The sequence below is a fragment of the Oncorhynchus nerka genome, unplaced genomic scaffold (assembly GCF_034236695.1).
Source record: "Oncorhynchus nerka isolate Pitt River unplaced genomic scaffold, Oner_Uvic_2.0 unplaced_scaffold_970, whole genome shotgun sequence".
NCBI classification, from domain to species: Eukaryota; Metazoa; Chordata; class Actinopteri; order Salmoniformes; family Salmonidae; genus Oncorhynchus; species Oncorhynchus nerka.
This window is the reverse complement of record NW_027040345.1, coordinates 15,001-30,180: the sequence shown is the minus strand read 5'-3', so window position 1 is coordinate 30,180 and position 15,180 is coordinate 15,001. Positions and strand designations below refer to the sequence as shown.

General features: G+C 39.2%; 1 protein-coding gene across 1 annotated transcript in view; it reads right to left on the bottom strand.

The window, feature by feature from the left end:
- Positions 1-219: 219 nt before the first annotated feature.
- The window catches only part of LOC135570617 (NACHT, LRR and PYD domains-containing protein 12-like), a 20,817-nt gene continuing 5,856 nt past the window's right edge, over positions 220-15,180 (bottom strand). Inside the window, exons 6-12 of the mRNA XM_065016562.1 lie at positions 9,745-11,536; positions 9,293-9,466; positions 7,872-8,045; positions 6,285-6,458; positions 1,794-1,967; positions 1,538-1,584; positions 220-1,144 (exon numbers count right to left, since the gene is read on the bottom strand). Coding sequence (XP_064872634.1) covers positions 579-1,144; positions 1,538-1,584; positions 1,794-1,967; positions 6,285-6,458; positions 7,872-8,045; positions 9,293-9,466; positions 9,745-11,536 — 3,101 coding nt within the window. The 3' untranslated portion in view covers positions 220-578. The remainder of the gene's footprint in view (positions 1,145-1,537; positions 1,585-1,793; positions 1,968-6,284; positions 6,459-7,871; positions 8,046-9,292; positions 9,467-9,744; positions 11,537-15,180) is intronic.

Genomic DNA, 15,180 nt, shown 5'->3' with positions numbered 1-15,180 from the left:
AGAGAGAGAGAGAGAAGAGAAGAGAAAAGAGAGAGAGAGAGAAGAGAAGAGAAAAGAGAAAGAGAGAAGAGATAGAGATTAGGTGTGTGTGTGTGTATAAGTCCGTATGTGTAAGCGAGCATGTAATTGAGTACGTGTGTGTTCATATCCACTTCACACAACTTTTCCAGTGTTGCATGGATTCCAACCAGCCTCTACGGTAAGAAAATCATCTGTAGATCTGTTTTCCTTATTTTTTATTGTCGGGTTCAAGTTATTTTGTGAGTCGGAGAGCTGGTTGACAACACAGGATTTTACTCCCAAGAACAGGACATTATAACAGTTTCACAAGGTCAGTCACATACTCAGTTATGTGGACACATACAACTAAAATGTTCCATGTGTGTGTGTGTGTGTGTGTCTGTGTGTCTGTGTGTCAAGTGTGTGTGTGGTGCGTCTGAACCATTCTCTCAGGATCACAGAAAGAGACAGACACAGAGTTACTATTTAAAGGAATAAACCCAAATTGGTGTTTGTTACTCTATGTATTTAAGGGTCATATTCTGATCAAACATAAAACCCATGATTAGAGTGAAAGATCATGTTGTGTTTGACACAGGAACCACCTGACACAGGGACACTGAGGAGGAGTCATTATCCCAAACCCTAAACGCTGGATGGAGGGGCTCAGTGAATGTGGAGGTGAATGTGAACAGGTGGGTCAGTGTGTCAGAGGAGACTCTATAGAAGTACAGAGTGCCGGCTGGCCAGTCCAGATACACTCCTACTCTGTGGGAGCTGGAGGAGGGGACGTCTATGGTAGTGGGATTACTATTGTGCCAGGCAGTGTAATTGTTGTCATAGCAGGTCAGACTCCAGGACTTGTCATTGTATCCAATAAGACAGTCCTTACCCCCTCCTCTTCCTCTCCTGCTGATTCCTTTATATGCCACTCCTATTCTAGCCCCTCTTCCACTCCACTCTACCTCCCAGTAACAGCGCCCAGTCAGACCCTCTCTACACAGCACCTGTTCCCAGTCCTCAAATCTCTCTGGGTGATCAGGATACGGCTGCTCCTCTCTCCTACGTGTCACCTTTCTGTTCTCCTCAGACAGAGAGAGGTGTCTGTTTACTGTGTTTGGGTCCAGTGTGAGATCACAGACATCTGATGTATGAAACCAGACACAATATTAGAAATCATCATCAAGTTGACGTGAGACTTTTTGAATGATCATATGTTAAACTGTATGGTAACATAGCAGACTTATTCCCAATAATTACACACACACACCTGTACGCAAACACACGTTTCTTATGTAACACGAATACACACACACACATTTCTAACAAAACGCGAACATGCCACACACACACACACACACACACACACACACTGTCAAAGAAACTCTTTGTAAACGGTGGTGTCCCTGATTTCTGCTTCTGTAGAACTACAGCTGATATTTAATATGACCAAGTAAGTAATGGTGATCTTTGACTTCGACATAACTTGAATGAAGACTTATTCTTAGTTATATTCTTCACAGCAGTCAACACTCACATTTTCTAAGCCCAGGTTTCATTCTGTTCTCTCCACCATGTTCCACACTGTAGCGGTAAGCAGAAGAACAGACAGTCATTGAGGGACACACACACACACACACACACACACACACACACACACACACACACACACACACACACACACACACACACACACACATAACTTGTCCAAGTGGTGGTAAGAATGTTTGTCTTAACTAGCCTGATAAGTCAAATATGTCTGATATGAACATTGACATAAACACTCTACATACTTGAGTTTCTCCAGTCTGCAGTGTGGATCCTCCAGTCCAGCAGAGAGCAGTCTGACTCCTGAGTCTCCTGGGTGATTGAAGCTCAGGTCCAGCTCTCTCAGGTGTGAGGGGTTTGACCTCAGAGCTGAGACCAGAGAAGCACAGCCTTCCTCTGTGACTAGACAGCCTGACAGCCTGCAAAGAGTCAAATCATTTTAAAGCCACACTGCTATTCTTTGGTGGTGAAAATAGTGGCAGTATATTTTTTTCAGCGTATTCAGATATATCAGTGTTATGAAACCTGTCATATCTATTCATAACTTAATGTTCCATTATTAGAAATGACAAATTATCAAAGTATTGCCTGCAGATAGAATCATGTATAGTACAAATATTATAGTAGACTGACCAGACCAGTTTAAAAAGCAGTATCAGTCATAAGACAGACAGTGAGGTATCAGATTTAGATTGTATTGAGTATACAGTCCACACCATATCTATTTAGACAGTGAAGCCAACATTTTAAATGTGGCTCTATATTCCAGCATTTTGAAATAGAGATGAAATGTTTCATTTGAGGTGACAGTATATAATGTCACCTTTCATTTGAGGATTTTTTAATAAATACCTGTTTCAAGTTTCAAATTATGTATCTAGTCCCCCTATTTGAAGAAGTCAGAAGTATTCTAACCAATTAACACACAGTGTATTAAAGTAGTCAAACGTTTAGTATCAAGTCCCACTCGTTAGTTGCATTTGCAGTTTGTTTTGGTTGTGTTTTAGCCAATAAAAACTGAATGGTGGATGATGACTGGCTTAATCTTATGTCTAAGGGACTAGATAACAAGTTTCTAAGCACTACTTAATTATTCCTCATGATGCCTTGAACAAGAAAAATCATGTATCAATCATGAAAAATTGTGAGTAAGTTACAGAGGCTACAACAAAACATACTAACCTCTCACCATTACCAATAACAGAGACTACAACAAAACATGCTAACCTCTCACCATTACCAATAACAGAGACTACAACAAAACATACTAACCTCTCACCATTACCAATAACAGAGGATACAACAAAACATGCTGACCTCTCACCATTACCAATAACAGAGACTACAACAAACATGGTAACCTCTCACCATTACCAATAACAGAAGATACAACAAAACATGCTAACCTCTCACCATTACCAATAACAGAGGCTACAACAAACATGGTAACCTCTCACCATTACCAATAACAGAAGATACAACAAAACATGCTGACCTCTCACCATTACCAATAACAGAGGCTACAACAAACATGGTAACCTCTCACCATTACCAATAACAGAAGATACAACAAAACATGCTAACCTCTCACCATTACCAATAACAGAATAACAGAGGCTACAACAAAATATGCTAACCTCTCACCATTACCTATAATAGAGGGGTGTCATGACGTTGCCCTCTTTGGGTACAGCAAGCTCCATCCCCCTCTCCCTGTCTCCTATACACAGGCTGCTGTGGTCAGAGAGAGGTCGTAAATTCCTGGAGGAGATTATCTCCTCATGGCCACAGTATAGAGACAGAGTGAATTTTCATAGAGAACTTCCACCTCACAGAACTTGAGATCCGAGAAACATTTATGTTACAGAGAAGGTATAAAATAGGTATAAAATATTGGTGAAGAATCCAGCTACGAACTGGTACGTTTGGTGCATTTTTGTGGGGCTCATTGGAGATGGTGCACATTACCATAACGCTGTTTCTATAATAGCCTCAGATATGAGGTTTACAACTAATTGTTGTATAAGATGAATGGGTGAGGATGATACTGTTTGTAAAAATGTGAATGTTATTTTGGACTGTTTATTGAAGGAAACTCCAATTCCCCTTTGAAGTTAACTTCTTAAGGGATAGGGGGCAGCATTTTCACTTTTCGATAAATAGTGTGCCCAATTTCAACTTCCTGCTCCTCATGCCAAGAATATAAGATATGCATATTATTAGTAGATTTGGATAGAAAACACTCTGAAGTTTCTCTGAAGTTTCTAAAACTGTTTGAATCATGTCTGTGAGTATAACAGAACTTATGTAGCAGGCAAAATCCCGAGGACTAACCATTCAGAATGATTTATTTTTGAGGTCACTCTCTGTTCAATGGGGTCTTATGGGGAAACAATATTTCTTAGGCATTCGGTTATTAGTCCAACCACTAGGCTACTTTTCATTGGTAAACTAGATTTCAGATACTAAGGCACTTGTTTGCAGTTCCTACCGCTTCCACTGGTGGTCACCAGTCTTTGGAATTTGGTTGAGGTTATTCATTTGTGCAATGAAGAAGTACGGACATCTTGAAAAGGGTAACGCTGTTGAGAGTTGGGCAAGACTTGAAAAGTAGAGTTAGTTTCCTATCGTCCTCTACTGAAAACAGATAGACCCGTCTTCAATTTGATCGACAATTAACGTTTACAAATACCTAAAGTTGTATTACAAAGGTATTTTGAAACGTTTTGGCCAAAGTTTACAGGTAACTTTTGAAATATTTTGTAGTGACTTTGTGCAAATTGGAAGCTGTTTTTTTTTCTGTATCAAACGCGCCAAAGAAATTGAAATTTTGGATATATATGGACGGAATTAACCGAACAAAAGGACAATTTGTGATGTTTATGGGACATATTGGAGTGCCAACAAAAGAAGCTCGTCAAAGGTAGGCATGATATATATTTTATTTCTGCATTTTGTGTAGCGCTTGCAGGGTTGAAATATACTAAACCCTTTGTTTACTGCTGGTGCTATCATCAGATAATAGCTTCTTATGCTTTCGCCGAAAAGCATTTTTAAAATCTGACATGTTGGCTGGATTCACAACGAGTGTAGCTTTAATTTAGTATCATACATGTGTGATTTAATGAAAGTTTGATTTTATATAATTTTATATAAATTTGCTGCGCTGCATTTTCCCTAGCTTTTGGACAAGTGGGACGCTAGCGTCCCCCTATCCTAGAGAGGTTAACTAAATCAGAGGACCGCCCATTAGCCCAGTTAGGGTCGGGCATCCTGGGACAGGCCCTTTTCTGCAACTCCAGAATAAAACCCCAACTTTGAGAATTTCTCAACAGACCATGTTTCTCTCCATTACGAGAGGACAAAGGTTGCAGGCCAGCTTACCTCGATAACGAGAGGGCCAAGGTTTGAGACCAGACTGCTGAATCTTTTAACCATCCCACGTGGTTAAACTCTTAGACTGATACCGACATAATAAGAACAAGTCTTTGATATTAATTACTAGTCTGCAGCTAGGAATTTGGTATCATTGAACGTGAAGACAACCACCGAAACAACCACCGAAACATCTATCCATAAGGACATGAATGAATGTCACTCTGAACTATCCATTCTAACCACAACAGAGAGAGAGAGAGAGAGGACAGACACTCTCCGAAAGAAACAAACTTTTCAACAGAGACCCTGACGACACACTGAGCGTAAATATATATATTGATTGCAATTGTTCCCGAATGAGTGAGCGTTCATGTGCAAAGGATTAGCATTTCAATTGTTATAATTATCAACTGTGTGTTGTCTCATCTCAGTCGACCCCCACTTCCCCTTTATACACCAAGCCGCCATGCCGGTTTATCCCACTAGGGAAAATACACTATCATTTCCTTGTAACTATCTACTGTTTGTTATACATTTCTATGAATTACTTAGTTAGTAAATAAATTATTTTAGAGACAATTGATGTATGGATGACTCATAGTGAAGACTGGGTTTGTGCAGAAAACCGACAATTTACAACGTTTGGAATGAGACTGACGTAAAATAAATAATTTATTAATTAATAAGACTAATTGATCAGATATTAAAATATCTGAAGTTTTATTATTATATATTATTATTATTAGGAAAATTATAATTTTGTAATCTGAATATTTTCCTTGGTGCTCGTCTTCCTAGTTAATACATTAGCCTGATTAGTTGATCATGAAATGCTAATTACAGAGAATCTTTGATAAAAAACTAAAAGTCGTCAGTTAATGATAGTAAAGACACGACAGGGGGTATGTACCTCTCACATTCTCATTCATCATCATTCACGATTCATTCATGATTATTCATAATCATGGTAGCATCCCCATGACTGTAGAAGTGTTCAGAAACATCTTCTATTTCTTATTCAATATGGGACCAAAACTAATGACTTCTTAAACTTTAATACGTGAATATGTCCAAATTATTACGACTTTTTCAAATGGGAGAACTAGATACGTGCTTTAATTTCTGAATGGTAAAACATATTTGTATGTATGAACACCCTCAAATAAAAGGTGGCATTCTGTACTGTCTCCTAATATGAAACATTGTATCTCAAATCCAAAATGCTGGTGCAGAGCACCACATGTAAAACTGTAAGCTTCACTGTCCAAACACATATGGTGTGGACTGTGTGTGTCTGGTAAACACATGTGGATCTGGTGAACAGTTATCACTTGTTGACCAACTACAGGAATACTGACCTCAGAGTCTCCAGTTTACAGTGGGGATTCCCCAGTCCATCAGAGAGCAGCTTCACTCCTGAATCCTTCAGGTCATTGTTACTCAGGTCCAGCTCTCTCAGGTGTGAGGGGTTTGACTTCAGTGCTGAGACCAGAGAAGCACAGCCTTCCTCTGTGACTCCACAGTCTGACAGCCTGACAAAGAGTCAAATCATATTAAAACCACACTGCTATTCTTTGGTGGTGAAAATAGTGGCAGTATATTTTTGAACATATTCAGATACATCAGTGTCCTGAAACCTGCAATATCTACTAAAACATTTATGTTTCATTATTAGAAATTAAGACAGACAGTGAGGTATCAGGTTTAGATTGTATTGAGTATACAGTCCACACCATATCTATTTAGACAGTGAGGAATCATATTTAGATTGTATTGAGTATACAGTCCACAACATATCTATTTAGACAGTGAGGTATCAGATTGTATTGAGTATACAGTCCACACCATATCTATTTAGACAGTGAGGAATCATATTTAGATTGTATTGAGTATACAGTCCACACCATATCTATTTAGACAGTGAGGTATCAGATTTAGATTGTATTGAGTATACAGTCCACACCATATCTATTTAGACAGTGAAGTTAACATTTTAAATGTGGCTCTATACTCTATATTTCAGATCAAATGTTTCATATGAGGTGACAGTATATAATGTCACCTTTTATTTGAGGGTATTTTCATACATATCTACATCACGTTTATTAATAACAGCACTTTATGTATCTAGTCCCCCCATTTGGAGAAGTCTGACCAAGTATTCTGACCAATTCACTTATAGTGTATTAAAGTAGTCAAAAGTTTAGTGTTTAATCATAAACTTCCTGGTTGCATTTGCAGTTTGTTTTGGTTGTTGTAATAATAACTGAAATATGACTGGAGTCATTTTCTTTCAAAGTAAATAACATGTTTCTAAACTAAAGTAATCCTGATGATGCCAAGATTGTGAAAGATCATCAATGAATCATTATCAATATTGAGTGAGTAAGGTACAGAGGCTACAACAAAACATGCTAACCACTCACCATTACCAATAACAGAGGCTACAACAAAACATGCTAACCTCTCACCATTACCAATAACAGAGGCTACAACAAAACATCCTAACCTCTCACCATTACCAATAACAGAGGCTACAACAAAACATGCTAACCTCTCACCATTACCAATAACAGGCTACAACAAAACATACTAACCTCTCACCATTACCAATAACAGACTACAACAAAACATGATAACCTCTCACCATTACCAATAACAGAGGCTACAACAAAACATACTAACCTCTCACCATTACCAATAACAGAGGCTACAACAAAACATGCTAACCTCTCACCATTAACCTCAAATAAAAGGTGACATTCTGAACTGTCACCTAATATGAAACATTATATCTCAAATCCAAAATGCTGGAGCAAAACACCACATTTAAAACTGTAAGCTTCACTGTCCAAACACATATGGTGTGGACTATGTGTGTCTGGTAAACACATGTGGATCTGGTGAACAGTTATCACTTGTTGACCAACTACAGGAATACTGACCTCAGAGTCTCCAGTTTACAGTGGGGATTCCCCAGTCCAGCAGAGAGCAGCTTCACTCCTGAATCCTTCAGGTCATTGTTACTCAGATCCAGCTCTCTCAGGTGTGAGGGGTTTGACCTCAGAGCTGAGACCAGAGAAGCACAGCCTTCCTCTGTGACTAGACAGCCTGACAGCCTGTAAAGAGTAAAATCATATTAAAATCACACTGATATTATTTGGTAGTGAAAATAGTGACTGTATATTTTTCTAAATATTCAGATACATCAGTGTCCTAAATCCTGTCATATCTATTCATAAATTAATGTATCATTATTATAAACTACATATGAATAACAAATTATCAAAATATTGCTTGTCAATAGAAACAATTCACTTATAGTGTTATTATTTATTTAAGTATTCAAAACCATAGTATTTTTTCCCATATTAACACACAATGACTACATCAAGCTTGATTTGGTTGTGTTTTGTCCAAAAGTAACAGAATGGTGGACGATGAGTAGGTAACTTGTTTATAAACACTATTAAAGTCATTCTGATAATGCCAGAGTAAACAGGAGCGGCAGGGTAGCCTAGTGGATTAGAGCGTTGGACTAGTAACTGAAAGGTTGCAATTTTAAACACCCGAGCTGACAATGTACAAATCTGTTGTTCTGCCCCTGTGTATTTTTACCTTTATTTAACTAGGCAAGTCAAACAAATTCTTATTTTCAATGACGGCCTAGGAACAGTGGGTTAACTGCCTGTTCAGGGGCAGAACAACAGATTTGTACCTTGTCAGCTCAGGGGTTTAAACTTGCAACCTTCCGGTTACAAGACCAACGCTCTAACCACTAGGCTACCCTGCCGCCCCATATAGCTGTATATATAAGACAACTGCTGGGACTGCCCAGGAAGAGCTCCTGATTGACCATGGTGCATTGAGTTGGTTGGAACCTCAAAAGCCTGCTGACAATAAACAATGATTAATTTAAGATTGACTTCAAGTGTTCCTTTCCACGACAAGAGATACAGTGGTCAAAGCGAAACATACTAACCATTACCCCAGTATCACCATTACCCCATTATCACCATTGCCCCATTTTCATCACTACCCCGTTATCACCATTACCCCATGATCGACATTGCCCCATTTTCATCATTACCCCAGTATCACCATTACCCCATTATCAACATTGCCCCATTTTCATCATTACCCCATTGTCAACATTACCCCATTAGCACCATTACCATCAAATAAAAGGTGACATTCTGTACTGTCACCTAATATGAAACATTCAATCTCAAATCCAAAATGCTGGAAATGTAAAACTGTAAGCTTCACTGTCCAAACACATATGGTGTGGACTATGTGTGCCTGGAAAACACATGTGGATCTGGTGAACAGTTATCACTTGTTGACCAACTACAGGAATACTGACCTCAGAGTCTCCAGTTTACAGTGGGGATTCCCCAGTCCAGCAGAGAGCAGCTTCACTCCTGAATCCTTCAGGTCATTGTTACTCAGATCCAGCTCTCTCAGGTGTGAGGGGTTTGACTCCAGAGCTGAGACCAGAGAAGCACAGCCTTCCTCTGTGACTCCACAGCCTGACAGCCTGACAAAGAGATCATATTGACTTCACAAATACACATAAACAAAAGTATTGAAGAAGGACAATATGCAGATGCATTTGGTTTATTCTCTCAAACAACATTTAGACACATCTTCTGTCTCCTAGAATTGTATGGTCTTATGGTTTTACTAAGGTGAACATCAATGTGTTGATTCAATGTGTTGTTCAATATAATATATATTATAAACTTATTATAATAAATATTTTCCTTGAGAATGAATATTTCTTCCTGATGATTAGTTGTCATTTTATGTACTCACAGAGCAACTGTGGAGGCTTTGACCACTGGCAGCAGCCTCAGAAGACCTTCCTCTGATCTGGAGTATTTCTTCAGGTCAAACACATCCATCTCCTTTTCTGAAGTCAGCAACACAAAGACCAGAGCTGACCACTGTGCAGGTGACAGGTTGGCTCTAGAGAGACTTCCTGAGGTCAGGTAGCTTTGGATCTCCTCCACTAGAGAATGGTCATTAAGTTCATTCAGACAGTGGAACAGATTGATGCACCTCTCTGGAGAGGGATTCTCCCTGATCTTCTCCTTGATGTAATTGACTGTTTTTTCATGGGTCTTTGAGATGCTTCTTGTCTTTGTCAGTAGACCTCGTAAGTGCTTCTGATTGGACTCCAGTGAGAGGCCCAGAAGGAAGCGGAGGAAAAGGTCCAGGTTTCCTGTCTCACTTTGTAAGGCTTTATCCACAGCACTCTTGTAGACAGTAACTTTAGGCTTGTCATATAACAGTGCACAAAAGTTCCTGGACATTGACTGAGGTTTGTCCATTAGATTCTCATTGCTGTTGATGAATGAGAGGAACACATATACAGCAGCCAGAAACTCCTGAATGCTCAGATGCACGAAGCAGTACACCTTGTCCTGGTACAGCCCACATTCCTCTTTAAAGACCTGTGTGCACAATCCTGAATACACTGAGGCTTCATTGACATCAATGCCAGCCTCTTTCAGGTCTTCTTCATAGAAAATCAGATTGCCATTCACAAGCTGTTGAAAAGCCAGTTTTCCCAGTGACAGAATGCTCTCTTTATTCCAGTGTGGACCTGTCTCTTCTTTCCCAAGATACTTTTCATTCTTCTGTTTGGTATGAAACACCACAAGGTGTGTGTACATCTCAGTCAGAGTCTTGGGCATCTCTTCTCTCTTATGTTTCAGCATGTGTTCAAGGACTGTTGCAGAAATCCAACAGAAGACTGGAATGTGGCACATGATGTGGAGGTTCCTTGATGTCTTTATGTGTGAGATGATTCTGCTGGCCAGGTCCTCATCACTGAATCTCTTCCTGAAGTACTCCTCCTTCTGTGGGTCATTGAACCCTCTTACCTCTGTCACCTGGTCGACACACCCTGAAGGGATCTTATTGGCTGCTGCAGGTCGGGTAGTTATCCAGAGGAGAGCAGAGGGAAGCAGATTTCCCTTGATGAGATTTGTCAGCAGAACATCCACTGAGGTTGACTCTGTGATGTCCCAACAGATCTTGTTCTTCTGGAAGTCTAGGGGCAGTTGGCACTCATCCAGACCATCAAAGATGAACAGAACTTTGTACTTGTTGTAGTTGGAGATTCTTGATTGTTTGTTTTCCATTGAGAAGTGATTGAGAAGTTCAATGAAAGTGTGTTTGTCCTCTTTCATCAAATTCAGCTCCCGAAAAGGGAATGAAAATACAAATTGGACATCCTGATTTGCCTTTCCTTCAGCCCAGTCCAGAATGAACTTCTGCACAGAGACTGTTTTTCCAATGCCAGCGACTCCCTTTGTCAGCACAGTTCTGATAAGTTTGTCTTGTCCAGTTAAGGGTTTCAAGATGTCGTTACATTTGATTGCAGTCTCTGGATTTGCTTGTTTCCTGTTTTTTGTCTCAATCTGTCTCAGCTCATGTTCATTATTGACCTCTCCTGTACCACCCTCTGTGATGTAGAGCTCTGTGTAGATCTTATTGAGAAGTGTTGGGTTTCCTTGTTTAGCCATCCCCTCAAATACACATTGAAACTTCTTCTTTAGATTAGACTTGAGTTCACGTTGGCAAATCACAGCAAACTCATCTGAATGAAGAAATAACACAGGGATATTAATATTGTGTTTGTTTTAATGTCTACAGTATTGTAAGACTGTGATATGAATTTGTACATTATAATAATTTATTATCTTAACCTCTCTGCGCATGGAACCCGCTAGCGGGCTGAAATTCCACAACATACGGTGATCGCTACATAAATAGTCATATTAAACATTCATGAAAATACAAGTGTCTCACATGTATCGAAAGCCTAGAATCTTGCTAATCCAACTCCGTTGTCAGATTTAAAAAAGGATTTACTGCGAAAGAATACGATGCGATTATCTGAGCATAGAGCCCCATAAAAAACAACAATTTTAACCAGCACAGGCGTAACATAATCACAAACTGCATTGAAATAAATCGTTTACCTTTGACGATCTTCGTCTGTTTGCAATTCCAATGCTCATTGTTACACAATGAATGGTCTTTTGTTTGATAAAATCAATTTTTATAGCCTCACACAAAACATTTTGTGAACCGCTTGTGTCGTGAATTCCTTCTCATTCCATTTTCGACGACACATTCCAGGTAAATAACCCACACAGAACGTGACTTTTCCAGTCATGTTTGGTTTAAGATGTTGTTCAATATAATAATCAAACAAACCAGCAATCAACTGGTTTGTTTGTAACACAATCAAACCTGATGGGCCATTTCGCGGGACGAATTGACTGAAAGAAACCGATTTGAAGACAACAAGTCATGACATCATTGTGCACCAATGATTTGCCCGCTGTTTCGTTGATTGACTGTCTTTTAACCTCTTGCTTCTACCCTCTACTTTTTTGAACATTCTGTTAAAAATCGCGCAACATTTCAACGCCCTGCTACTCATGCCAGGAATATAGTATTTGCATATGATTAGTATGTGTGGATAGAAAACACTCAGACGTTTATAAAACTGGTTAAATCACGGCTGTGGCTATAACATAACGTGCGTTTCATCGGAAAGCGCAGGAAAAACTGATCACTGAAAATGGAAAAATATATTGCTGCGCTACTTGAACCCATTGATAAAGGTGAACCACAATTAATGAGGCTGAGGTTGCAGTACCTACAGCTTCCACACGGTGTCTAGAGTCTTGTCATTTGCCTACGAGTTGTTTCTTGGTCAAACACATGCAAGGCAGCGCATTTCTTCAGGTCTAGGACCGGATATTTTGGTTGAGTTTCTAGCCGGACATTTTTCCAGACGGACAGCTATAGAATATACTTCGTCTTGTGATTAATTTGATTGCTTATTAACGTTTACTAATACCTAAAGTTGCATTACAAAAGTATTTCGAAGTGTTTTGTGAAAGTTTATCGTCGACTTTTTGAATTTTAAAAAATGACGTTACGTTATGAAACGCTGTTTTTTTCGTTGATCACACAGTCTACATAGAACGATATCTAGGCTATATATGGACCGATTTAATCGAAAAAAAGACCCAATAGTGTTTATGGGACATCTAGGAGTGCCAACAAAGAATATGGTCAAAGGTAATGAATGTTTTCTATTTTATTGTGCGGTTTTTGTGTAGCGCCGAATATGCTAATTATTTTGTTTACGTCTTTTGTGGTGTTACATGCTATCAGATAATAGCTTCTCATGCTTTCGCCGAAAAGCATTTTAAAAATCTGACTTGTTGCCTGGATTCACAACGAGTGTAGCTTTAATTCAATACCCTGCATGTGTATTTTAATGAACGTTTGAGTTTTAACTAATACTATTAGCATTTAGCGTAGCGCATTTGCATTTGCATTTCCAGAGCTCTGGATGGGACGCAAGCGTCCCGAGTAGAAGCAAGAGGTTAACCCAATGACCACTGATCGTCTTGAAATCTAGCTGGGTAGATAGCCAATGAGCTGAGATAAATAGCAATAGGTCATGTTTATGTGTTGCAAGACCAACCCATGTAGTGGTTATGTGTTGGAAACACTCCAGCGTAACGAGAGTCATTTGCTATTGAAGTTTCATACCGGAAGGAGAAACACATATTACGCATTGCATTGTTTGGTAAACGCGCCGATTCAGCTGTTTATATATCAATCATTATGGCGACTAAGTCAGGGATGGCTAAATCTAAGTCTAGATAAACAGATGTACACACAATTTTAGAATAAATTGATTGGGAAAGTGAGACAGAGATTGTTGTAGGACGATTCATTTAGCGATTGTGGAGGAATATTTTTTGAACGGGAGAGGACATCGTTTTGGGCTGGTCAGTTCTTATCATGCTAATGCCCTTGTTTGAAATTAATAATATAAAATATTATTTGTGATTTGTTTTACATTTTAGAAGCAATATATAAACAATGTCATGAAATGTGAGATGCGTGTGTCTGCCGCCCCACCCCAACCCACACGAAATAGCCTATTTGAGGCTGTTGAGGAGAGGGCAGGCCCATAACAATGGCCAAAGTGAAATGGAGACAGTTGATACAGCTGGTCTGTTGTAATATAATAAAGACAGTAGATCTAGCTGGTTTGTCATAATATAATAGAGACAGTAGATCTAGCTGAATTGTCATAATATAAAAGAGACAGTAGATCAAGCAGGTCTATAATAATATATTCAACCTTATGTTCCCTGTACTCTCTATATATATCTGTTTATGATACCTGTTGATACAGGGCTCATATGCGAAACTATTCTAACTGAACATTTTCTTTCACAGTGACACTGACTCCGAATGGGAGACTTATCCGGTGTCCTGTGTGAATTTAAGTATGCTCTCTCTAATTCTCTCTTTCTCTCTCTCTGAGGACCTGAGCCCTTGGACCATGCGTCAGGACTACCTGGCATGATGACTCCTTGCTGTCCCCAGTCCACCTGGCCTTGCTGCTGTTCCAGTTTCAACTGTTCTGCCTGCGGCTATGGAACCCTAAACTGTTCATTATTACTCTTGAGGTGCTGACCTGTTGCACCCTATACAACCATTGTGATCTCCACCCGGCACAGCCAGAAGAGGACTGTCCACCCCTCTAGGTTTCTTCCTAGGTTTTTGCCTTTCTAGGGAGATTTTCCTAGCCACCGTGCTTCTACACCTGAATTGCTTGCTGTTTGGTGTTTTAGGCTGGGGCTATATAAATAGATTGATATGATAGAGGACTGAGGGTCTTCCAAATATTGAAAGTGTGTGTAAATAGTTACCCATGTTATTTTTTTTAATCAATTTTTTCCCCCCCTTTTTTCCCTTTTGTTTCTCAAATCTTTTTTGGGGGGGGGGTGTGTTAGGATACCCTTTTGATATTTTGTATATAGTTATTTGTTTCAAAATGTATACCTTCACCAATTTGGCCACTTGGGTACATTTGGGATACTTGTCTGGGACACATGGGTGACTTCATGATAAATGTCATGTAGCACACTCATTTTGGAAGTTATCATTCTAAAACTTTGCAGAAGTACCCTCTTATATTTTTCACTGAAATTGTCCCCATCATCTCAATGTTTGTTTTATCTTGTTCATTTTAAAGGTGATGATACCAAAATAAAAATAAAAAACGTATGTTTTTTCATTGTTTTATCTAAACCAGATCTACTGTGTTATATTCTCCTACATTCAATTCACATTTACACAAACTGCAGAGTGTTTTCTTTCAAATGGTACCAAGAATATGCATATCCTTGGTTCTGTGCT